The following is a 25793-nucleotide window of genomic DNA, read 5'->3' on the forward strand; positions in this document are numbered from 1 at the left end:
GACTAAGCCGGAACTCGGCTTTGGCTGACACCTTATCAGGCCATCGGCAGCAGTTGTCATCTCTGTGCTGCAGGAAGGGTGTCCTCTCATCGTGGTTCCCTGCCAGGTTCTCTCTGTCTGTCCCAACTTCTTCTTTCCTAATACTTTTTCATTACAATGTAACAAATAGGTAGGAAGTTAGAAGATCTACTTGCTTCATGCTTTCAGAGAAGTAATTTAATATCAAAAGATAAAAACTCTTTGCAAATTGATCTATGAATAAAATGTAATTCCAATAAAGATTCTAAGTGATTTTTTAGGCTTTCTGAAACTTATTCTAAAATTCATGTGAAAGGGTTTCCCTGGTGGTCCGGTGGTTAAGAATCTGCCTGGCAATGCAGGGGATGTGGATTCGATTCCTGGTCCAGGAATATCATTTGCACCCTGATCTACATGCCGCGGGGCAACAAAGCCTGTGGGCTACAACTCCTGAGCCCGTGCACCCTAGAGCGCATGCTCTGAAACGAGAGAAGCCACCACAATGAGAAGCCCATGGACTGCAACTAGAAAAAGCCCATGCACAGCAATGAAGACCCAGCACAACTAAAAGGAAGTAAATAAATAAAAATTTTAAAAACTAAATAAAATAAAATTTATATTAAGGCATATGGGCCTCAAATAGCTCAGTCATCCTTAATGAAAGAAGGCATAGAAGGAAGAACTGACCTGCAGATATAAAGAGTGTACAAGGCCGTAGTGGTGAATTCAACATGGAGTCCGTGCAGGGACAGACATGGAGACCAGTGGAATAGAACAGAAGGCTCAGTGGCAGACACATGTATACCTGGGGGACTTAATGTATGACAAGAGTGACATCATGAGGAAGGGACAAACGATCTGATGATGGTGTTGGAAAATTAACTCATTGTAAGGAGAAAAATAAAACAAAATCCCTACTTAACTCCTCATACAGAGATGGACTTCCAGCCGAGTAAAGGTCTAAATGGCATGGCAAAATTATAAAGCTAACATAGGAAAATATTTTTTATTGCAGTATAATTGCTCTACAATGCTGTGTTACTTTCTGCTGTACAACGATGTGAATCAGCTGTATACATATATCCCCTCTCTCTCGAGTCTCCCTCCCGTCCCCCACCCCACCCCACTAGGTCATCACAGAGGGGAAAACATTTTTGTGACTTAAGTGCAAGAAAGGATTTCTTAAACAAAAATTCGTAAGTGCAAAACGTCAGACCAAAACCTGATAGACTCAAATACATCAAAATTAAAGTTTTCTGTTCAATGAAGGTCACTGCAGGCAAGGTTAGTGGACCTGTGACAGAATGGAGGGAGGCATTTGCAACATCTGGAACCAGAGATTAACACCTGGAAGTCCTGCAAATCCAAACAAGATAATTCTCCAATAAAGAAAAATGGGTTGAGTTTTTAAAAAGACAGTTTCAGAAGAAGAAACCCTTGAAGCTAACACACTAGCACATGAAGACAGATTTAAAATCTTTAGGAATCAGAGAGGCACATAGTCAAATGACAATAAGATCTTGTTGTACCCCTACGAAACTAGCAAACATCAGGAAAGAAGTGAATATCAACTGCTGATGGAGGCAAGAATACCAGGCTCCCTCAGGCATTGTGGGAGGGGGAGAGAGTGTAGGTTTCACCACCTGAAAAAAAGTGCAGTGTTGCTGCTGAGCCAGCAGTCCTGCTCTTGGCTCTTTATGCCAAAGATACACTTGCAGGTCTAGAAGGGACTCCAGCAATGACATGTGTGGCACTATCTGTGAATAATGGGAGTTGATGGCAAAGTGGGGTGTCATGGCTGGGAGAGTAAAGAGGTAATTAATGTGGGTGGATTTTTTTTTAATAAATTCTGCTGCGGTTTTTGTTTGTTTGTTTAACATTTATTTATTTTCTTTATTCTTCTGGCTATGCCAGGTCTTAGTTGCAGCATGCAGGATCTAGTTCCCTGACCAGGGATCGAACCCAGGCCCCCTGTTTTGGGAGCCCAGACTCTTAGCCACTGGACCACCAAGGAAGTCCAGTGGGTTGATCTTAAAAACACAGTTCTTAGCAAATATCTAAGAAACAGAAAAATATTAATACAATATCATTAACACCAAGTAAAAATGCTGACACCATGTAAAAGAATGCTCATTTGGTGGGGAGTTGGGGAGCGTCAGAATGAACCTATGTGGGTTGGGAATGGGTAAAGGGGAATAAACAACTATGTGGAGGAAATTAGGTGTTGCATGAGACAAAAGGAAAAAGGAGACCTATGTTCCATTCCACCAGTGGCGCATATCACATTTTCCTTTTCCTCTTCCCTTCCTGGCTGCTTCCCAGGTGAATTCCCCAGAGAGGTAATCCCAGGGTAAACTCCAGGACTGAAGTCCACACACCATCTCAGGAACTTCCCCTCCATCTAATTTATCCTTCTCATTTTATTTTACATGACTGCATAATGTTCCCCCCAGAAGAAAAAAATTATTCTTTATTATCAAGAATTGAGGTGATTCCTACATTTTCACCAATAGCAGCAACTATACAATCTCGTCCAGACATCTGCAAGATTTCTCTGGACCCCACTTCCCTCCACAAGGCGGCATCACAAGTTCTGTGGGCCCTTTCCTTCAAAAACAAAACAGAAGTTATCTTTTGCAACTACACTGGTACCAAGACAAATACAATCCCAGGTGGACTCATAATGTGCATTATCGGTCTATTCATTTTTTCTTTGGAATTTAAAAGAAATTAAAGTAAGCATTTTCATGGGCCACTAACCTAACAAGTAAGTTTTCTCTGTGCCATGAGTTTTATACTAAATCAGTGGTCCAGGCTGGACTAGAACCAGGACTTGGGCAGCCTGACTCTGTCCACTATGACAGGCGGCCATGCCAGGACCCACACTGGTTTCTATCTGTTTTGATGAAGGCCATACTGACCATGCAAGCAGAAGCAGTGCTGTCTTGGTAAATGTTTAACAACACTTGATGAGAGAAATCTCTAATATTCTTGCCTGGAGAATCCCATGGGCAGAGGAGCCTAGCAGGCTACAGTCCACAGGGTCGCAAAGAGTCAGACACGGCTGAAGCAACTTAGCACCCACAATGAGAGAAAAAGTCCTTGTCTACAGCATTTGCCAATTTCTGTGGTATAAATAATCTCATGGACAATTTTAAGCTACCTATGTGACATCACTGAACAGAGTTGGAAAAAGATGCGGAGTAGCTTACCCTTACATAATAGTTACATAATAATTTCACTGTACAGATACAATAGGGATAAATAACCTCTGAAGCTTAGATAACAATAAAATGCAATAAAATAATTAGGAAGTGATGAGTTTTGAGTATTTCTTACCTCTGCTTTTAATATAGTCTATTTATTTATATGTTTTTATAATTTAAATTTTACTAATGACTGTGTTCATCAATGGGTTCACAAACATTCCTAAAGCTTTAACCATCAGCTCTAGCAAACTGGCACACAAGCTGGTTCCAGCCCACCACTGGCTGAGGGACACACTGCAGTGGGTCTCCTGGACCCAGACCTGGTTAGTGACAAAAGACTACATTTCCCAGAAGCCTCCTCTCCCAGGACCTGCCCTGGCCTGAAAAGCTGTTACCATGGAGACAGGCTAACAGATGGTACAGGCTGTCCTCAAGGGTGAGATGGGAGCAGGGGTGTGGGGTGACTGAACCACACCTGGCAGGGGGGAGGCGCTGGTGGTAAGAGGGATTCTTCGGCCTGGGGGCTTTCAACCCCAAACTTTCTGGGGAAGTTTTCAGTGTGTGTGTGCGTGTGTGTGTGTGTGTGTGTGTGTGTGTGTGTGTGTGTGTGTGTGTTGGTGAAGAGGAGGTTGCTGCTGGGGAGAAAGACGCAGGGAAGGGCTTGTGGGGTGGGGACCGCTGCTGGGCGCAGAGTTGGGGGAACTTTAAGGCGGGACTGCCTTCCCCAAATTGTGCTTTAGCTGAAGGGGCAGGCTGATGCAGGGAATAAGCATTGCAAGTTCTGGCTCAGCTCCACCTCTGATGACGTGTTCTGTGACCTTGGCTCAGAGCCCATTTTAGTGGCTGCCCACTGACACCTTGGCCTCCACCCCTCCTATGTCTTTCCTTACTCACTCCCCCTCCACTAAACCATCCATTCCTACTAGGATTTTTACATTTCATTAGGCCCTTAAATGCATGGATTTCAGAGCCAGAAATATACAGGTTCATGTATACTTCTGCTCCTTACTAGCTCTGTGACTTTAGGCCGAACATTTAACCACTCTAGGCCTCAGTGTTCTCTCTGAAAAGTGATTATCATAATAGTATCTGCCTCATAGGGTCTGTAATGGAAAAACTCAGTCTTCCACCTTCTGTGTGTCTCCTTGACTACTCAGACAAAACCCTTTGCCTCTGACACTTCTGGTTACCAAATGTGTGGGTTTTCCCCTCACTGAGTAATTCCTTTTCTTAATATTCATTTATTTGGCTGCATCAGTTCTTAGTTGCCCCACACACAGATCTTTATTGCGTCACGTGGGATATTTCTTTGCAGGGCACGGACTCCCTAATCATGGTGCGGGGGCTCAGTAGTTTTGAGGAATGGGCTTAGTTGCTCCACTGCATGTGGGATCTTAGTTCCCTGACCAGGGATCAAACTGATGTCCCTCGCATTACAAGGAGGATTCTTAACCACTGGACCACCAGGGAAGTCCCAAGAAATTCTCCATGACACCACTTTGGTGTCCTACAATTCAACTCAATTCTGACATTACCTACTTGGAGATGGCATCAGATCCCACAGGTTAAGGGCTCAGTCCCACGAGACTCTTTCCACTCACTTCAGATGCCAATAGCAAGCAAGTAGTCAGTCCCCGGGTTACCCACAACTTCTGTCCAATGTGGCTACCAATTGGGGGTTCCCATGACCCCCTCCTCGGGTTCTATTTATTTGCTAGAGGGGCACAGAGAACTCAGGGAAACACCTCATTACATTTACCAGTTTATTAAAGGGCATGGTAGAGGACACACATGGCCAGACAGATGAAGGGATACGTAATGCGAGGTCTGGGAAGGTCCTGAGTGCGGGAGCTTCTGTCCCCAAAGAGGATGTTGCCTTTCCAACCTGGAGGCTCTCTGAATATCCTACTATTGAGAGTCTTATGGAGGCTTCCTCACATAGGCTTGATCAATTATTGACTCCATCTCTACTCTTCTCTCATCTCTGGAGAATGGAGGAGGGGCTGGAAATTCCAAGCTTCTAGCCACGGCTTGGTCTTTCTGGTTCCCATCAGGGTGTCATCCAGGGGGTCACCCAACCTTGCTGAAACAGGAAAAAAAAAAAAAAGATGTACCTGGTGTTCTTATCACTTTGGAAATTATAAGGGGACTGGATCTTTGGTGCACTTTAGTGAGGCTGGGCTCTCTGGCCGCAGACAAGGCCTTCCCTAGGGCACATGAGCATATATGGCATGTCAGTGTGTCCAACCACCACCCCCCAACCCAAAAGTCCTCCATCCTGAGAGATGACGCAAGGGCTTGGCCAGAAGAGTGTAGACTGCGTCACTGCCACCTGCCCCTTATTCAGGTGCCTTGGAGGCAGCCCCATTCTTGCCCTCTCTGTGTTCCAAGTTTGGTGATGTTACCCCTTTGTTTTTTCTTCCTTGCTATTATGAATGGGCTTCCCCGGTGGCGCCAGAGGTAAAGAATCCTCCTGCTAATGCAGGAGACATAGGAGACACAGGTTCAATACCGAGGTTGGGAAGACCCCTGGGGTATGTTATGGCACCCTACTCCACTATTCTTGCTTGGAAAACTCCATGGGCAGAGGAGCCTGGTGGGCTACAGTCTGTGGGGCCACAAAGAGTCAGACACGACTAAGTGACTAAACCACAACTGCTTATCTCCAGCGTTGCCAACCATGGTGCCACCCAGTCTCTTGAGGCACTGGGAACCAGCCCTGTTAGCAACTTAGTGACCGAACATATAGGTGTCATGTCTAAGAGGTCTAAAAGATAAGTATGAATACGTTTCTTTGAATTTAGACTTACTGGACTTTATAAATATATTTAATAGGAAACTTCATAATACTAAACATACAGCAGTAACATCACCTGCCAGAAGGAGAAAGTAACTGGCAGAGTAAATATACAAAAAGCAAAGTAAGGTTAATAAGTCTTAGCTACCTGCTCCTGCCCTGACAATAGTCTCAATGTGTGACCTGCGTCATCTCTGCTTTAAGGGGAAATTTGCAAATGTCAGAAAGGTGTTACAGGTGTGCTCGCACCACGTGGAGACTTTCTCTCTGATGGAAAGGATGTTTAAGAGGGTCTTGCCTCCTCCCTTTGTGATCTAAACCAGCGGTCCCCAACCTTTCTGGCACCAGGGACCAGTTTCATGGAAGACAATTTTTTCACAGACGAGGGGTGGAGGGAGGTGGTTTCGGGATGATTCAAGCACATGACATTTATTATGCAATTTATTTCTATTATTATGACATCTGCTCCACCTCAGATCATCAGACATTAGATCTCGGAGGCTGGGGACCCCTGAATTCTAAAGCACATCAAAGCACCGCCCAGGGACACAGGTGGTGTCGTTGACTCCATTCTGGCCTGAAATCAGCCATTCTGAGTGCATTTAATCCTCCTGCAGCGACCTCCTCTCTAGACAGTCAGAGACACGCCAGAATGGAGGTCCTGAAGGAGAAGGTGGAGGAGGAGGAGGCGGCGGAGCGAGAAGAGGCAGCTGAGAGGGCCGAGAGGGGCGAGAAAACCAAGAGGCCGACGGAGGTGCGGAGGGAGGCGACCACCATGACGCAGGAGATGCTCAGAGACCTGGAGAGGAAGCTGTCAGAGATCGAGGTCTCTGTCCCGGAGAAGCTCCTGTGAGTGTCAGGGGTGGGAGGGAGGGGGCTTTGGCCCAGCCACGCTGGTGGGGTCAGATCAGGGCTGGGCAGAGAGAGAGCAGGTCAGAATGGTGATGCCTGGGCTGGGAGGCAGCACGGGGACATAGAAGGAGGCGGTTAAGAGTGAGGACCATGCTTTCAGGCTGTCCGGTCCAAGTCTCCACTCTGCCCCTCCCTAGCTGCGTGACCTTGGGCAAGCCACTCAGCCCCTCTGTGCATCATTTCCCTCATCTGTTTAAAGGGACAGCTGATCAACCCAGTGCTCTGTGACAACCTAGAGGGGTGGGATGATGGAGAGGGGAGGGAGGGGACATATGTATCCTTATGGTTGTTGCACAGCAGAAATCAACACAACCGAGTAAAGCGATTATCCTCCAAGTAAAAATAGATTAAACAAATAAAAGAGCGGCTGATAAGAAGGACACTTCCCTCCTAAGTAGTTGTGAGGATTAAAGGAGGATGCAATAGAGGCGGTGGCAGCTAAGGCCGATGGAGGGCTCCCTGTGTGCCAGGCCCAACCCCACGCAGGCTGATACCACCCTCTTGTGAACACAGGACCTTCACCAAGGACACTATTGACACCTCCAAGCTGCCCCTTTCCTACCAAAGCAACACGCTCAAGGAGGAACACCTGCTGCAGGTGGCAGACAACTTCTCCTGCCAGTACAGCCACCTGTGTCCGGACCGCGTGCCCCTCTTCCTGCACCCACTGAACGAGTGTGAAGTGCCGGTAAGACCGGGCGGTGGAGGGCAGGGCCGGGGCACAGACCTCTCACGGGGGTGGTGGGGGCAGCATATAAACTCAAATGCCCACAGGCCCCAGCAGGCCCGGTGTGCGTCATCCCTGGGGTCTGTGGTGGCTTGGAGCCCCCGTGCCCCACCTAAGGGGCAGTCGGACACCCAGTGTGGTCTCCAGCCCCTGAGGCCAGCCCTGTGCAGAAAAAGGCAGAGATATAAGACAAAACAGGCCAGGACCAGAGTGCTGGCCTCCTTCCTTCCCACCCTGGGACCCAGGGCACGTCCCTGAGTCTCTCTCAGCCTCAGTTTCCCCACCTGTAGACAGAATGGCAGGAGATGAATGGGAAGTTACAATGCCGCAGCCCATCCATAGGCTGACTGGGGCTTGCGGACCGTTTGATCTGGCCCACCAGGTGATGTAACCCTTGTGTTAGCTGCCAGCACTTGGAACTCAACCATTCCAACCAGATCCCTAGTCCCCTCTTTCCTGGATCTGGTAACCCCAGACCTGTGTTTCTGCTACAGCCATCAGCAGGGGCTGCCCCTTAGGTGGGGCCATGTGTGATCTGGTGCTGGTGGAATCTTCCTCGAATTCACAAGGAGACCCCAGAGGCCTGGCCCCTGGCCCCAGGGCAGCAGAGCAGCCCCTCAAAGGCCACAGAAGCACTAGGGCCCCACATTGGGCCACGGTCTAGAGCCAGACAGACCTGACTCTGCCACTGACTGTGAACCTGAACAAGTCAGCTCACCTCTCAAGCCTTGGCTTCCTCGCCTGTCAGCAGGACCCGCCTCCCAGAGTTGCTGGGGGTCAGGGAGGTGATGCGGGTCTGGCGGCACTGAACGGGGTGGTGGTGATGACGCGGTAGCGATCACATCACTCGCACAGGATTATTCTAGAGCTGGGCAAGAAGGGCCTTGAGGGAATCCCTTCCTCCAACTCCCAAGGCCCTGAGTAGGAACCCGAGGCCTAGGGAGCCACCCCCAACCCCATCCCGAGGTCTCCAGCTTCCTTGGAGCACCGTGGTTTCTTCCCAAGTGGCATGCTGCCCCAGGGCCTGTGGTCTCTCCGTCTGCAGAAGTTCGTGAGCACAACCATCCGGCCCACACTGATGCCCTACCCTGAGCTCTACAACTGGGACACCTGTGCCCAGTTCGTCTCCGACTTCCTGTCCATGGTCCCCTTGCCCGACCCCCTCAAACCTGTAAGTACCACCTGGGGCTGCATCCTGAGGCCATGAAGCCAGAGATGGGAAACCAGGCAGGTCGGGAGAAGGAGGCTTGGCCAAACTCGGGCCACAGTCTATGAGTCTGTCTGGGCCGAACCCCTCACCGACACCCTGGCTGGGAGGGAGGATGGGAACAGGCCCAGAAAGGAACAGCCACTTGCCTGAGCAAGTGGCTCAGCATGCTTGATCTCTGTGCTCCCACCTCTTTGCCTCCTTCGGCTTTCAGAGTCTTCTTTACAGGACTTTAGGAGGTGGAAAAGGAGAGAGGGGGACCTGCTACCCATGTTTCAAGGCCAGATTTTTGGGGTTCTGACCAGCTTAATCTCTTTAAGAATGGAGGGTGGGAAGGAGGGCAAGAGAAGGGGATACATACACAGTGGAGAAAGAGAAGAGAGAGACAGAGGTAGAAGGTAAGGGTAACTTTGGAATAAAACCATAAAACATCCAGTCAAAGATCCTCATACCAGAAGCCTCAACATCCCAGACAGTCTTTCCCATCAGGAAGAAGTCCACAGCCCCACATTACAGGCAAATGTGGATTGCACTTTCTGGACACGGGGGCTGTGGTTTTCACCCCATTCTTAGCAGGCTCCCTAACCCAGCAAAGGGGAGGAGCCCCACTGGGGTTGAGCCTGCACACTGGCCCTGGCGCCCAGCCCCGGGGAGGCTGGCGAGGGGCAGGGGGAGGGGGCGGCTGTACTGACCAGCCTGCTGTGCCCAGCCCTTGTACCTGTACTCCTCGACCACCGTGCTCAAGTACCAGAAGGGGAACTGCTTCGACTTCAGCACGCTGCTCTGCTCCATGCTCATCGGTGCTGGCTACGATGCCTACTGTGTCAACGGCTACGGCTCGCAGGACCTGTGCCTCATGGACCTAACTCGGGAGGTGTGCCCACTCACCTTGAAGCCCAAGGAGGTACGGCCAGGCCCCTGCTGTCCTCAGCATCACACGAGACACGCCATCCTTATGGCAGCCTGTCCCTGCTGCTGAGCTCTACAACTGGGACACCTGCGCCCACTGAAATCAAACCACTGATGATTTCTCTCCCCTTGGCATCTTCATGCACACAACCCATTCCTCCAAACTGGCTGCTCCTCTCCACTTGTTGTCACTCAGTTGCAGCTACTGTGTTCCCCACATTAGCGAATGCCACATGGCGGCTATCTTCAGCCAAATTCTTCCAAATTTATCCTGTGCATGCGATAAAAATCCATCCAGTCATTTTCATATAAGGAAAAAGCAGACAAATGAACAGACTTGTAGTTCTTTCTTTTTTTTCCCCCCTCTCATGTAAAAAGATCCCTTTTCAACAGCACAAAATTTCAGCAAACCACAGCAGGCAGTGGTTGTGCTTTTATACATGCTGGCTGAGCACACCATAATGACCCGAGGTGGCTGTGAACACTCAAAACACTTCTAAGTGAATTTAATTGTAGGAATCATTAAAGCATCTCTGTGCATTTGGAAAATAGCCACACTACAGGCAGAAAGGACTTCCCAGGTGGTTCTAGTAAGAACCCGCCTGCCAATGCAGGAGACGTAAGAGATGTGGGTTCAATCCCTGGGTTGGAAAGATCCCCTGGAGGAGGGCATGGCAACCCACTCCGTATTCTTGCCTGGAGAATGCCATGGACAGAGGATCCTGGCAGGCTACAGTCCATAGGGTCACAAAGAGTCAGACATGATTGAAACGACTTAGCATGCATGCACAGGCAGATAATGCTTTTCATGAACTGGATTGATTCCAGGACTTTGTGATCCAGGGTCAAGGCTCCATGGGTATCTGCAGCTTGGGGCAGGGGGTCCAGGGACCTGAGGCAACCAGCATGATGCACCTGTGTTATATGTGTGTAAGCAACTGGGGCCCCCGGGGCTGTTCTCTGGTGGAGGAGGGGAGGGAGGCACCTGGTGAGAGCCCAGCCTGCTCTCTCAGGCCCAGCTCCCCAGGAAAGATGGAACAAGAAAAGCTCCATCACTGCTTTTGGCTCCAAAGGCCTATGAACTCACATAGGGGCCTCTTAGCTCAGCCAGAATTTTAATTATGAAATTGATATCAATAGCTAATGGGTGCTGAGAACATTCCGGTCTATAAACCACTTACACGTTTCTTGACTTGGTTGCTCCTCTCAAGAGCACTGCGTGGTAGGAATGATTGCTCTTGTGTTTTACATGTGAGTGTGTTGAGATGACATAGTTTTTGTGACCAAAGTCACACAGCTGGTAAATGGGTCCCTGGGGGTTGAGGCCCAGTCTGTCTGACTATGAATGGTGGAGATTTGCTATTTCTCCCTCATACCAGGTCCCCATTCTGCAGCTTCTGTGGTGTCCTTTCCTGGACATTTTTCTGGCCACCTAGCACACATTTGGGTACACACGCTCATGCACACACACACACACACACACACACAGACACTTTGTTCTTCTGAGCCCAGGAAACTCATTTCAAGTCAACATATGAAGCCCTGAAGAAGCAAAACCTGGAAAATCTGACTCCCGACAATTTGCCCCATTTTTTAAATCAGATCCAGATCACAGCTAGTCTAGGCTGTGGGGGATGAAGAACGGAAGTCACACCTCCTGAGCTCCGGCCTGGATGGGCAACTCATACAGGCATTGCCCTGTCTTCATTTGGCAGATCAAGCCTGGGGAAAAGGTTCTCACTGAATTTTGCAGAAGATCCTGCGGTTAGGGAACTGGGAGGACATGCCCACAGTCATGGGTCTGGAGCTGAGGCTCTTTCTGTGTTTGGGGTCAGAAAGCCCGCAGCCTCCAGGAGCAACAGTGTGGGTGGCTGCTGATCCTTTTTCTCTTGTCTCGTGACAGACAGTCAAGGAAGAGGAGAAGGCACCCCCTAAGAAGTATGCCATCAAACCTCCCAGGGACCTGACCAGCAGGTTTGAGCAGGAACAGGAGGTGAAGAGGCAGGAGGCGATCAAGGCTGAGGAGGAGAATCGGCGGAAGCAGGAGGAGGCACGCCTCTTGGTGGGTCCACCATCCTCAGCCCTCAAGCCATGAACTCGGCTCCAGAGAAGGGGCTGCTAGGAATGGGGAAACAGATACAGGTCACGAAGGGATGTGTTTATGGGCCCCCAGGTTCAAATCCCCTCCTTCCCCTTCCAACCAACCCCACCTCCACCAGGCCATGCGGGAATTCCAGTGGTGGTCAGCCAGATGCTAACACTACAGAGCTTTGCTGCCTGGGCCAATTCATTGTGTGCTGTGCAGTTCTGGTGTCCTTGTTCCAGACCAGGAGCTCACTGAAGATTTACCTGCATACACTCTACATCCATCGTCCCATCCACCTTCCCACCATCCCTCCCATCCACCTTCCCACCATCCTCCCACCATCATCTCATCTATCCTCCAATTCACCCTCCCATCCACCCTCCCATCCATCCTCTCACCATCCTCTCATTCATCCTCCCATGCACCCTCCCATTCATCCTCCCATCCACCTTCCCACCACCTTCCCACAATCCTACTACCATCCTCCCACCACCCTCCCATCCACCTTTCCATCCATCCTCCCACCATCCTCCCACCACCCTCCCATCCACCTTCCCATCCATCCTCCCACCATCTTCTCATCCATCCTCTAATTCACCCTCTCATTCATCCTCCCATCCACCCTCCCATCCATCTTCTCACCATCCTCTCATCCATCCTTTCATCCACCCTCCTGTTCATCCTCCCTTCCACCCTCCCATCCATCCTCCCACCATCCTCTTACCCATCCTCCCATCTCTCCTCCTATCCCCCCACACTCTCATCATCCCTCTCATCTACTTTGCCTCCCTCCCTTCTTGTCTTTCCTTCCATATAGTATTTATTGAGGATCTACTGTGGGATGCAGTAGACCCTGGGGATGCAATAATGAACATGGCACAGTGAACCTTTTCCCAGAGGGGTGCAGACAAGGAAGCCATATGGTGGCCCTCTATCTTTCTTTGGATGAAATCTCACCCAGAATCACAACACAGAAAGCCAATAAATCCCAGATACCCTAGAGCTCCATAAGGTCAAGTTTATAAACCACAGATTGAGCTAGATCCTCCCATTTTACCAATAAGAAAATGGGTTCAGAGGTGGGGTGATGTCCTCAAGGTCACGAAGTCAGCCAGAGATGCAGTGTGGATCAAAATTCGGTTCTTTTGCCAGTTCCTCAGCCCCAGGGAGATGTTTGGATCCCTGATGATCCCCTTCCCATCCATTTGCTTCAAGGTCACCCCCCTTTCCCGTGCAGGAGCAGGAGAATGCAAAGACCGACCCCCTGCATGGCCTCCGTGTGCATTCCTGGGTCCTGGTGCTGTCAGGGAAACGCGAGGTGCCTGAGAGCTTTTTCATTGACGCATTCACTGCACACAGCTACAGCACCCAGGACGATCACTTCCTGGGAATTGAGAGCCTTTGGAACCATAAGAACTACTGGGTCAACATGCAGGATTGTTGGAACTGCTGCAAGGTGCTGGGCGGGGCCTGGGCGGGTGTGGCAGGCACAGTGGGGGGAAGGTGGGTGTGACCAGTGGGGAGAGCTGGCCACCAGCCAAGAGGGCTTTGGACTTTTCCTGGAGTACCCAGGGCCTACTGCTTTGCCCATACATAATCATTCTAGTATGATTATTGTCACTCTTAGTTTCTGTATCCTTATAAAATGTGGATTGTTAGTTCAATTTTTTAAAAACATTGTATTGAAGTGCAATATACATGCTGAAAAATGCACTTATCCTACACGTTCAGCTCAATGAACTTCCATACATATTTATGTATAAGAACACAGTGCCAGGACTTCCCTGGTGGTCCTGTGGCTGAGAATCCCTTTCCAATGCTGGGGATGCGGGGTCGATTTCTGGTGGGGGAACTAAGATCCCATATGCCTTGGGGCAATGAAGACCCAGTGCAGCCAAAACAAAAAACAAAACCTCAGTGCCATTTAAAGACGTTAAAAGATATGTGCACACGTTTGGAGGGAGGTGCTAACTGGATACCAGGGGACTTTCTGGGAGTGTGGATAATGTTCTATTTCTTGAACCGGTTTTTGCCATGCAGTGACACCTCATCTCTTCCTGTAAGGACAATGCCAAATGAGCTCCATATCCAGGCCTATCCCAGGCCAGAGAGTTTCCGAGTCTCTCACCCAGAGACCAACATGGGAAGGGAGTCCCAGCCCCCTCAGGGCCTCCGTCTCCCTGTGGGGATTAGGAGGGCGGGCGAGGACTCTCAAAGGCAGCCTGGAGCCCCATTCTGGCCCCTCTGAGACCCAGCCGGGTCTCTTCTCACCCTGGGCTTGGCAGTTCCCCACCTCCTCCCTGCCCCTGTGGAGCAGGAGCGGGGGGCACTGGCTGTGGGATGTGCTCAGCGACCCCCTTCTCCATCAGGAGTTGGTCTTCGACCTGGGAGACCCTGTGAGGTGGGAGTACCTGCTCTTGGGGACCGACAAGCCTTTCCTGTCCCTGACTGAGGAGGAGGACGAGGGGATGAATGATGATGACGACGTGGAAAAACTGGTGAGTCTCCGTGGAGTGGGGAGACTTGACACCCTGTCTTGCTTCAGGCCAGCCTGACATACTTCCCCCCACAGGGATGTGTCTAGGGTCGGTGGGGGGCAGTTCAGATAGACCACTTATAGATTCCTTGAAACAGAAGGGGCTGGACCATGCCCTCACTTTACAGATGGGCAGACTGAGGCCCAGACATGTCCAGTGACCTGCCCGGGGCCCCCAAATGGTGCAGGGAAAGGCTGGGATTTGCATTCAGGCCTCCTGCCCACCCTTCACTCCCTCCCTATAGATACACACACAGTCCACACCCCATTCAGGGGTTGCCCTGCCCTTTGGAGTAGGGCAATAAGACCCTCTCCATAAGCCTGGGGAGCCCCAGAACCCATCTCTCACATCCAGGCCTCTCCTGCATAGTCATCACGATGCTCCACACACACACTTCCACACCTTTCTTGTCCCTCCTATCAGCCCTTCTGAAGGTCATTGGCCTGGTCATCTCTGATCTCCTACTCAGGGGCAATCCAGGCAGGTCTGCATGAGGCCCTGTGAGTGGAAGTCAGATGCCCAGATGCCTTCACTACTGGTTCCGACATCTTGGGCAAACTTCCTAACTGTTGGAAACTTCAGTTTCATCGTCTGCATGTAAAATGGGGGAATGGGGTCAGTTACATCACAGTAGGAATAACTGGGGTATTCGTTTGTTAAAGTTGCCATAACACAGACTGGGTGGCTTACACAGTAGAAATTTCTTTTCTCACAGCCCCGGAGACTGAAGTCGAGCTGTCAGTGGGGTTGGATTCTCCTTAGCTTGTAGGGGTGCCCACCCCCAGGTCCTCACACTCTTTCCTCTGTGTGGGTCTGTGTCCTAATCTCTTCCTATAAGGACACCAGTAGTATTGGATTGGGCTCAACCTAATGACCTCAGTTTAACTTAGATACCTCTTTAAAGATCCTGTCTCCAAATATAGTCACATGCTGGGGTTCTGGGTACTAGGACATATGAGTTTTGGGGGGATACAATTCAGCCCACAGGTAACACTCATGGCCCTTTCTAAGTGCTGTGAAAGAGATAGTGTTAGTGGCTCAGTTGTGCCTGACTCTTTGCCACCCCATGGACTGTAGCCCGCCAAGCTTCTCTATCCATGGGATTTTCCAGGCAAGAATACTGGAGTGGGCTGGGATCATCCCGACCCAGAGATTGAACCTGGGTCTCCTGCATTGCAGGCAGATTCTTCACCATCTAAGCCACCAGGGAAGCCCTTATAAGTGCCAGTAGGTATTTAACTTGCCAAAATCTTGACAGCTACCCGGGGTGATGGGTACTAGTATTGTCATCCATGATTATTATTGCCCCATTTTACTGACAAGAAGGCTTATACACAGAGGGGTAAAATAATTGACCCAAAGTTAAACAGCCAATAAGTGACAGAGCTGGGATTTGACTTGGGATTTAACAGTCCAGCTCCCAAGTCTGGGTTCTCAAAGGCAGTTCTGTTTGGCCTCCTGGGGCTACATGAGGACAAGTGAGACCACCGGTGTGATGTGCTTAGACAGACGTGTAGACTCACCTGGAAACGGTGTTGAGTGTTCTCAGTGTCTTCTCTCTGGAGACCAGAGGGGCGCCGCTCCTGTGCAGTAAATCCTGGACCACTGGCGCCCCCTGCTGGCCTCAAAATGAGAACAGACAGGCCATGCGGGTATCAGAGATCTGAACAATTCGGCAAGAGTTTTTTTTTTTTTAATTTTTTTATTTTATATTGGAGTATAGCCGATTAACAATGTTGTGATAGTTTCAGGTGGACAGCGAAGGGACTCAGCTATGCATTTACATGTATCCATTCATGGAGAAGTTTCAAACTGAGAAAATCTTGTGCAAGTTTCTGTGGTTACCTAACCTGAAGATCATTTGTCCAATGTAGTTGCTAAGTCATGTTCGACTCTTTGTGACCCCATTGACTGTAGCCCGCCAGGCTCCCCTGTCCATGGGATTCTCCCCTGTCCATGGGATTCTCCAGGCAAGAATACTGGAGTGGGTTGCCATTTCCTCCTCCAGGGCGTCATCCTGATCCAGGATCAAACCCACATCTCCTGCATTGGCAGGCAGGTTCTTTATCAGTGAGCCACCCGTGAAGCCCTTAAACCTGAATTTATTTCTGTTTTGCATGTGTATTCATTTGTATTGTTTTTAAATTGAACATCAGAGAATTCATACTGGAGAAAGACCATATAAGTGAATGCATTCAATGGGAAAAATGTTTTACCCATAAATCCTCTTTTCTATGTACATTGGAGAATTCAACTGGAGACAGGCCTTCCACGTGCAATGAATGCAGGAAATCTTTTATCAACAACTCCAATTTCCATAGACATCAGAGAATTCACACAGGAGAAAGGCCTTAAGCCTGTAATGTATATGGAAAATCTTTTATAACTCTGGCTGGCATCCGTTATCAAGAGAAAGTTCACAGTGGGGAAGTGCCATATAAGGGCAGTGACTATGGGGCATCCTTTAATCAAATGCACCTCCTCAGTTCCTGTAGGAAAATCCACACTGGAGAAAAGTCTTATGAGTGCAGTGAACGTGGGAAATCTTTTACTGCTAACTCTGGCCTTTGGTATCATCAGAGAATTCACAGTGGAGAAAGGCTTTATGAGTGCAGTGATTGTGGGAAATCTTTTATTGCTAGGATGAGCCTTCTCAATCATCAGAGAGTTCACACTGAAGAAAGACCTTATAAGTGCAGTGACTGTAGAGAATGTTTTACTAGCAGTTCGAGCCTTCTTCGTCATCAGAGAGTTCACAGTGGGGATAGGCTGTGTGAATGCAGTGAACATGGGAAATCTTTTCCTGCCAGCTACGGCCTTCGGTATCATCAGAGAGTTCATTTGTCTAGACTAGGCCTTATTTGCTAGATGGGGAAACTAGGCTCAAAGAGAAAGAAAAATAATAAGGGCAATCAGGCAGTGTCCCAAACCCTTATGTGCATTTATCAGTCAGTCCTCCCAAGCAGTTAGAAAACTGAGACTCAGAGCCGTTAAGGGACTTTACCTGAGCTGGTGTTGGATGGAGGGTGGGGTTTGGGCCCACCCGACACCAGAAGCCCCTCTTAAAAGGCCTGTGTCTTTGTCTCCTGCCTCTGCGGGCAGTGGGAGGGGGTCACACGGGACAGGGCGTGGTTGTCCCCACCAGACGCCAGGTGGGTAGAGGGGTGGAGCTGCTCTTCCTCCTCCCGCTTGTCTCAGGTCACACCAGGTCAGATCTCTAGCACCCCTGGGGGAGCTGACAAGCCACCTTGGGTGGCTTGGCCCTGGAGGGTGAGAGACCTGCCCGTAAGTCAGCCCTGATCAGAAGGCCCAGTCCTGATCAGAGCTACCCACCCCACCCCCACCTCTCCCACCAGGGCAAGGAGGATGAGGATAAGAGCTTCGACATGCCGCCCTCGTGGGTGGAGCAGATTGAGATCTCCCCCGAAGGTACAGCACCTCTGGGCCTTTGGGGGCGTCTGTGGTAGCGGGATGCTGGCAGGGGCTGCCTTGGCCCCTCATTTTCAAACCCCGGCTCCATGTTTCCTGCTGCACCCTCTTCATTTCTTCCTTCCCACCATACACACTCAGCTCTGCAGCCGGGGGCCTGACCCTAGTCTGGCACACAGGCCAGGGCTAGTTACCAGACCCAGGCTGATGGAGTGTGGCAGGCGCTGGAGGACTGGGGACCAGGACACAGCTGTTCCCCTCCCTCACCCCACTCTGCCAGGAGGAGACTATGCACAGTACCCAGGGCGGGCAGAGGTCTCAGGACCAAGAAGGGGCAGGCAGGGAAAGCAGGGGGTCAGGGCATGCTTTTGCCCCATGCCAACCTCTGCTGATTGCTGAGATTTCCATCTGGGAGTGCCTAGACCCACAGGGAGGACCTAGGCTGTCCCATCAGGGCAGGAAGGGCTGGAGAGGGTGTCATGGGAAGCCGGGGGTTGGAGGCTGGGGAGTGGGTGGGCAGGAAGGGCTTCTGGGAGGAAGGCTCATCTAAGCTAAGTTTTAAGGGATCAGAAGAAATCAGCACAGTGAGGGCAGGAGGGGATGGCGTTTCTAGCCGAGGTCTGGAAGTAAGAGTGCGGTGTGGTCAGGCTCAAGCTGAGATGTGCTCCAGGGCAGGAGCCACACCGGTGACTCGTCCCCTCTGCCTCCCTGGAGTGGGCTTGGGGGCTGGAGGAGCTGAGCAAACAGCACAGTGAACAGAGGCTGGACAGTGGCTGGTGAGGCTCCCCAGTCTGGGGAGGAAGGACCCCAGCCCACTCTGTGTCCTCAGCGTTCGAGACCCGCTGCCCAAACGGGAAGAAGGTGATACAGTACAAGAGGGCGAAGCTGGAGAAGTGGGCCCCGTACCTCAACAACAACGGCCTCGTGTGCCGCCTTACCACCTACGAGGACCTGGAGTGTAAGCGGGCAGCCCTAGCTGCGGGGGGCGGGGAGGGGGCAGGAGAGCTGGGTCCCCGACAGGTGACGTGACCTCGGTCATGTCACCACCCCTATCCGTGTGACTGCGGACCCTGCTGGTCGCTGTTTGCTGGGAGTGGTGGGACGGCGGCTGGGGCACCTGGCCTGGCTGCTTCAGGCACCGATTGGGCCCCACAGGTACCAAGACTTTGGAGGTGAAGGAGTGGTACCAGAACAGGGAGGACATGTTGGAGCTGAAGCACATAAACAAGATCACGGGCTTGAATGTCGACTACTTCAAGCCGGGCCACCCCCAGGCGCTGCGCAGTGCGTGGACCCCGTCACTAGGCCAGCTAGGAGCCCAGGGTGGGGGCCTCATGTCCTCCTTAGAGCAGCCTGCAGGGCAGCTGATGCGTGGTGGGAGGAACCAGCATCCTTATTGCCAGGGTTCTTGGGTGGAAAGCAACAGAAATAGCCCCTGCCTCCCCAAGCAAAGCAGATGTGTGGGAGGTCAGAGGAGGCACAGAAAATCTAAGGAAATGTGACAAGTGTTCCTCCAAGAAAGGTAAAGCAGGGCCGCAGTCCATGCTGTGGTTGGGATCAGGTTCCCATTGGGGCCACGTTTACAGGGGTTAGGATGCTGACAATAAAACCAACAAGCACCCCCACAAGGGCGATGCAGGGGGCAGAAGTATGGCAGTGCGGATGTGGCTGCAAGGCCAGGAGGCTGGGAAGCAGGGAAGGACATATCCTGGGAGAGAATTAACAACCCAATCCAAGAATTCACAAAAGAAAAACATAGGGTCAATATACATCTAAAAACATGACCAATCTCACTTGGTTGAGACAGGAAGAAGGGGAGGGGAGGGAAGGGAAGGGAAAGAAAGAAAGAAAATCAATAAGGGACCAACCTACAACCCTTCAGTTGGCAAAAATGAAAAAATGGCCCTACCATGTGTAAGCAAGTGACTCCCCGTCATTCCTGGTAGGACAGCAAATTGGCACAACTTTTCTGGGGAGCAGCTGGGCAAAATAATCAATGATAGCTTTCAATTATGTATGTTTTTTGACCAGCAGTTCTGTTGCACAAATAGCAGGCAAAAAGAAAACATACATAAAACACATGTTCATCATGGTGTTGATCATAACAACAAAAAAAGCTAGAAGCAGCCTAAACACCGAGCTCTAGAGCATTGGTGCCATCATACATGAGGCTTCTCCCCAAGGCCTGGGGTCAGGTTATGAAGCCAGGGGCTCCAGGTGCTCACCTAGGCATCGCCCGGCCCCAACCTCCCCGCAGTGCACTCGTACAAGTCCATGCAACCTGAGATGGACCGTGTCATGGAGTTTTATGAAACGGCCCGCGTGGACGGCCTGATCAAGCGGGAGGAGACGCCCAAGACGATGACAGAGTACTACCAAGGACGGCCGGACTTCCTCTCCTACCGCCATGTCAATTTCGGGCCCCGCATGAAGAAGCTGGCTTTGAACAGCGCAGAGTCAAACCCCCGGCCCATGGTGGTAAGTACTTGCTGGGCATGGGGATGGGCTTACTGCTTACTCTGGTGGGCCAAGGTTACCCTGAACGGGAGGAGCCCAGACTCCGGGGAACCTTCTTTACTGAGTGACCCTTCCTGTTTTACCAAACACACCATCTCGGGTCTGTCTGATACCAGACATCAGCCACTGGGCCACGGAGGTATTATGTCCTTGTGTGTGTATACGCACTCTTGACTAAACACTTAGAAAATATGTAAAATTATAAAAAGTAAAAAAATCTCAGAATGCCATCTCTCAGCTATTATCGCATATTAATATATTGGATTTTGAGAGTCTTTTCAAAGATGTGTGTGTGTGTGTGTGCGCGTGCGTGCGCACGCATAATTCTTGATTCATCCTCTTCACATTAAATTGTGCGGCTTTTTCCTCCATATCATCACAAGTTATTTTGCACCTGTATTTAACCTCTGCACACCAAAGAAGCTCTTACTAGCAGTAAGCAATGTCAGGTGATAGAGCAGGCTACCTGGAGAGGTGGTGAGCTCCCCATCTCTGGAGGTGGGCAAGCAGAGTCTGGCGGAAGGAGCTAGAGAAGAAATGGCGCACCACACGGGGCTGGAGGGGCCGAGCACTACGAACCCCTGGGGCCTTGAGAGCCACTGTCGAGCTGGGAGGGGCTGTTCTACATGAACCCCCGTCCCCCAAACGAACCCAGACCCCAGCGTCCCTGAGGGTCCTTTGCGCCTGTCCTCAGAGCAGGCACAGAAGTCCTCCTTTTCCACCCCACCTCCTCCGCATGTTCTGGTCTCCCAGAAAATCACAGAGCGATTCTTCCGCAACCCTGCGAAGCCTGCGGACGAGGACGTGGCCGAGCGAGTGTTTCTGATCGCGGAGGAGCGCATTCAGCTGCGCTACCACTGCCGCTCGGACCACATCACGGCCAACAAGCGCGAGTTCCTGCGGCGCATGGAGGTGGACAGCAAGGGCAACAAGATCATCATGACCCCAGACATGTGTATCAGCTTCGAGGTGGGCTCGGGAGTCTGGTGGGAAGGGGCAGGATGGGGTGGAGTGAAGAGAGAGCCCTGGGGCCCTCCATGCTGTCTCGGCGACCTTGGAGAACTGGGGTGGAAGACTCTGGTACCCAGCCTGGAAATTCATCTTCACCCCTGGGAAAATCAAGGCCGCCCATCTGGGAATAATACTCATTGAGCGCCCCTGAAAATCGTCCCCTTTTCCATCCTGCGACCAAGGCTGTGACAGATCTCAACACCTCCACGGGGCTGGCTTTCCTAGTTCCAATCCTGACTTTGCTGGCACATCCCTTAGCGCGCCCCCCCCCGCCCCCCGCCCTGAGCCCCCAGTTTCTCTTCTGTTGCTAGTTGTGTTTCTAGAGATGCAACAGATCCAGAGAGGTGAAGCAACTGGCTGGAGGTCACACAGCTAGAAAATGGCAGGGGAAGATTTGAACCCAAGAGATCTGGCTCCAGAATCTGCCCACAACCCCAGCCCTTGCTGCTTCTTCTCCGAGTCACTGTGGTGGTTGTTCCAGGTGGAGCCGATGGAGCACACCAAGAAGCTTCTCTACCAGTACGAGGCCATGATGAAGCTGAAGAACGAGGAGAAGTTGTCCAGACATCAGGCCTGGGAGTCGGAGCTGGAGGTCAGGTGTTCCGTGGGAGAGTGGGCAGGTGGCAGGTAGCAGGGGTGGGGGTGTTTTAACCATGTCTGCCCCCACTTCCCAACTCAGGTGCTGGAGATCCTGAAGCTTCGGGAGGAGGAGGAGGAGGCACACACGCTGACCATCTCCATCTACGACACCAAGCGCAACGAGAAGAGCAAGGAGTACCGGGAGGCCATGGTGAGCCCTGCTCCCTGGCTTCCCCGGGCCCCTCCCCCACCCACCCCACCCCCACCTCCAGGGTGCTGAGGTTGATAGGGATTCTGCGGGGAAGCCCTTTAGAGGCGATGAAGTTATTGACACCACAGTGGTCATCTTTGCTGTGAGCTGACCATTTCCCTGATCACTCTTCAACACGTGCTCAGGATACAGGCCAGGTCCCCCCACACCACCTCCAGGAGCTATGGCCAAGCCAAGACGTCCACTTGGGGGCTTCCCTGGGGGTTGTGACCTGGTCACGGGCTTGAGTTCTCTGGCCCCTGCACACAGGGCCTTCACATTACCCACTCTGGTTGCCAAGACCCAGCTTGGTTTTTTTAGGCCAGCTTCTAAATCCCCTTCACCAACCAAGTGGAGATTCCTAAAAAGAAAATAGATGAGGTTGGCAAGACAGGACTGGGCACCTGAAGTCTGGTTCTCAGACCCCCAGAGGTGGGGATGTCCGCCCCCACATCTCCAGCTTCACTGGGCCCTGGCGGCCAATGCAGGACATAAAGAAGGCCCCAGGGTGGAAGGGAAAAAAGGGACTCACCAGCAGTTTTTAACATCGTTAACAACCATGCTTTATTCCATTTATCGAGCGAGCATTTGCTGAGTGATAGGCATGTACTGAGGCTCAAGTGGAGATATGTGAACTCACAGACACAGAAGTTGGCTGTCACCAATAACCATGATCTCAGGAGTCAGCGAAGAGCCCTCTGAGGCCTCAAGCACAGAGGGTCTGAAGCCTGGTTCTGTGTGGTCACATCTCGACAGAGCTGGTTGGGGGATGTCTGCAGCCCCTGCTGGTCCAGCTGACCCCCTGGCCCCCTCTCACAGGAGCGCGTGTTACACGAGGAGCACCTGCGGCAGGTGGAGGCCCAGCTGGACTACCTGGCCCCGTTCCTGGCACAGCTCCCGCCTGGGGAGAAGCTAACGCGCTGGCAGGCCGTGCGCCTCAAGGATGAGTGCCTCAATGACTTCAAGCAGCGGCTCATTGACAAAGCCAACCTCATCCAGGCCCGGTTTGAAAAGGTGCAGCCAGGGCCCTAGCAGGGGTGGGGACCTCGGCATCCTCTACTGGAAAACCGGCCCAGGGCTGTTGGCTCAGTATCTCATAGACTTGTGAGGGACTAATGGGCGGAGGGGGAGGAGGTCAGTGTTTGGTGTGTCCAAAGGACCAAGTTGTCCTTCCTCATCCTTGTTTATTGGGTGGAAGGGTGGATGGAGGGGTGGATGAGTGAACAGAGGGAGGGATGGAAGGGTGGATGGATGGCTGGAGCATTATAACAACTCCTATAGTTTTTGACCCATTTCTGTTGGTCAGGTACACATCATGTAGTTCCCCTGCATTATCTTATTTAATCTTCACAAACAGCTCTATGGTGGTGGGGGTGGGGGTGTATGCAATGACCCTCATTTTGCAGATGACAGATTGGAAGCTCTGAAAATGTACTTTGACCAGAGTCACGTAGCTCTCAGTCCTGACTCCTGTTCTAACCTCGTGGACATGTTGTTGTTGTTGTTTAGTCGCTAAGTTGTGTCTGACTCTTTCTGACCCCATGGACTATAGCCCACCAGGGTCCTCTGTCCATGGGATTTCCCAGGCAAGAATACTAGAGTGGGTTGTCATTTCCTTCTCCAGGGGATCTTCCCCAGTCAGGGATTGAACCCTCGTCTCCTCTATTGGCAGGCTGATTCTTTACCACTGAGCCACCTGGGAAGTCCTCGTGGACATGTATCCCTCTAAACAAGGGTTTCCTGCCTCTGCTTCTCTGGCTTCTATGAGAAGGGGTGATGGGGCTGACCTTGTGGGGCTGTCTGATGCCCAGTGCAGGGGGCGGGATCTGCAGCCTGCAGTCTGGGTCAGCCCTCCTGCTCTCCTTCCCCATGCCCACAGGAGACTCAAGAGCTGCAGAAGAAGCAACAGTGGTATCAGGAGAATCAGGTGACCCTGACGCCTGAGGATGAAGACTTATACCTGAGTTACTGCTCTCAGGCCATGTTCCGTATCCGTATCCTGGAGCAGCGGCTCAGTCGGTGAGGAGGCAGGGGTTGGGGGAGCCGAGAGGACCCACAAGGATGTTGGAGCACCAGCTTTTGTATTTTTGGCTGTGCTGGGTCCTCATTGCGGTGCCTAGGCTTCTCTGGTTGCAGCACGCAGATTTAGTTGCCCTGCAGCATGTGGGATCTCAGTTCCCCGACCAGAGATCAAACCCATGTCCCCTGCAATGGAAGGATTCTTAACCACTGGACCACCAGGGAAGTCTCTGAGTACCAACTTTGTAACCCCTCCCTCTGATTTCAGACACAAGGAGCTGGCTCCACTGAAGTACTTGGCTCTGGAGGAAAAGCTCTACAAGGACCCACGCCTGGTGGAGTTACTTAAAGTCTTCGTTTGATGCTCTTCACCCTCTACACTTGTGGTCCTTTGAGTCCCTCCTGAGGCCTCAGCAAAGCTGCCAGAGAAAGAAACCTCCCCCAAAGCCTGGCCCTCGTGTTCCCTATGCCCAGCTAATCACCATCCACTCAGGCACACTACCTTCCCGCTTTTCCTAATTTGCCTGTAAATAAACACTTGCCATTTGCCACGGGTACCTCATGTTTCACAGACTCCAGCAGCAGCCTTTTTCTCCTTCCCTTCTTTATCTGTGGCCTGGGACCACCTTTGCAGCCTTATCTTATTTAACACAGCAACTGCATCCCCATTTCACACATGGCTAATTAGTGGCTGATAAGAAGAGGGGCTGGAATTCAGTCTCTTGCAGTCTAGCGTCAAGAACCCAAGTTCTGGGGCACACACCTTGGGCTTGCCATTTCCACTTTGTGAGCTGGGCCACCCCAGCCATGCATGGTGGGGGTGCAAGACTCTCATTTTGCAGAAAAGAAACTGGGAGCTCTGAAATGTACCGTATCCAGAACTACATGGCTGTCTCAACCTTAACCCCGGCTCTGACTTCATAAGCATTGTATCCCTTTAAGCAAGATTCCAGTGGCTTTCTCCCAAGACATGTGTGTGACCCCTGCTCCTCTGACGTCTGTGGGTAGCGGCCCTTCCCAAAGCCCACCCCACCCGAGTCCCAAATGAAGTCGGCCTTTATTGGGTTCCAAATCCAAATTGGTGGTCCCCCTCAAGCTGCAGCGCACTCATCCATTCACCGAGGCCGTGGGGGTAGCACTCCCGGGCTCCAAGAGTGACTGGGACCCGGAATCAGACTCCTATTCCCTCTAAGCCTCCTGCGTGGAATTCAAGCCGGGGTCCGAGCCACAGAAGAGGGACAATGTTCTCAGAGGACGCCAGCACCGAACCCGAGGAAAAGGAAGAAACAGTAGTCTCGGCAAAGTGCTGACTAAGGCCTCTTCCCCTGTTTTACCCCAATCCAAGATGGAAGGTCGGCGGCTTCACGCTGCTCCTGATGTCCCCTTCCTATTGGCTATCCTGAAATTGGTTTTCCAATAATACGGTTGCTGATTGGTCAATTTGTGACGGTTGCTAAAGCGATTGGTGCAGCCGCCCTTGGTGGGCGTTTCGAAAAAATTTTTTAAGTGCACAAACTAGTTTTCGTGAAATAGACGGAAAGGGGAGGAAAGGGAAAGCTTGAGGCGGAGGCGGAACCAAGGAAACG

General features: G+C 51.4%; 1 protein-coding gene and 1 long non-coding RNA gene across 4 annotated transcripts; one reads left to right on the forward strand and one right to left on the reverse strand.

Annotated features, from left to right (window-relative positions):
- Nucleotides 1-3645: 3645 nt before the first annotated feature.
- Nucleotides 3646-24764, forward strand: DRC7 (dynein regulatory complex subunit 7). Of its 2 annotated transcripts, XM_043898586.1 has the most exons (18): nt 3646-3663; nt 6642-6873; nt 7450-7624; nt 8709-8834; nt 9580-9774; nt 11683-11841; nt 13103-13321; nt 14235-14363; nt 17759-17831; nt 18661-18789; nt 18987-19115; nt 20089-20309; nt 21102-21317; nt 21841-21951; nt 22039-22149; nt 23008-23202; nt 24068-24207; nt 24476-24764. In XM_043898586.1, the coding sequence occupies exons 2-18, from the start codon at nt 6677-6679 to the stop codon at nt 24567-24569; spliced, it is 2619 nt and encodes an 872-aa protein (XP_043754521.1). In that variant the 5' UTR covers nt 3646-3663; nt 6642-6676; the 3' UTR covers nt 24570-24764. The 2 variants fall into 2 exon arrangements, with proteins under 2 accessions (XP_043754521.1, XP_043754522.1); XM_043898587.1 differs by lacking the exons at nt 3646-3663; nt 9580-9774 and having other exon boundaries at nt 6677-6873.
- On the reverse strand, nt 22208-25516 carry LOC122691772. 2 transcript variants are annotated; one of them, XR_006340502.1, is made up of 3 exons: nt 25327-25516; nt 24149-24393; nt 22208-22549 (listed from the first exon to the last, which is right to left on the reverse strand). It is a non-coding gene; the product is annotated as an uncharacterized LOC122691772 (long non-coding RNA). The 2 variants fall into 2 exon arrangements; XR_006340503.1 differs by lacking the exon at nt 25327-25516 and adding an exon at nt 24971-25270.
- Nucleotides 25517-25793: the final 277 nt, after the last annotated feature.

The sequence above is a fragment of the Cervus elaphus genome, chromosome 4, assembly GCF_910594005.1.
Source record: "Cervus elaphus chromosome 4, mCerEla1.1, whole genome shotgun sequence".
NCBI lineage: Eukaryota > Metazoa > Chordata > Mammalia > Artiodactyla > Cervidae > Cervus > Cervus elaphus.

Bases quoted from the DNA above. Each gene is read 5' to 3' on its own strand.
- DRC7 (XM_043898586.1), top strand. From the start codon at position 6,677: ATGGAGGTCCTGAAGGAGAAGGTGGAGGAGGAGGAGGCGGCGGAGCGA. The intron at 13,322-14,234 runs GTGCTGGGCGGG...CTTCTCCATCAG, and splicing joins ATTGTTGGAACTGCTGCAAG to GAGTTGGTCTTCGACCTGGG. The intron at 22,150-23,007 runs GTGAGCCCTGCT...CCCCTCTCACAG, and splicing joins AGGAGTACCGGGAGGCCATG to GAGCGCGTGTTACACGAGGA.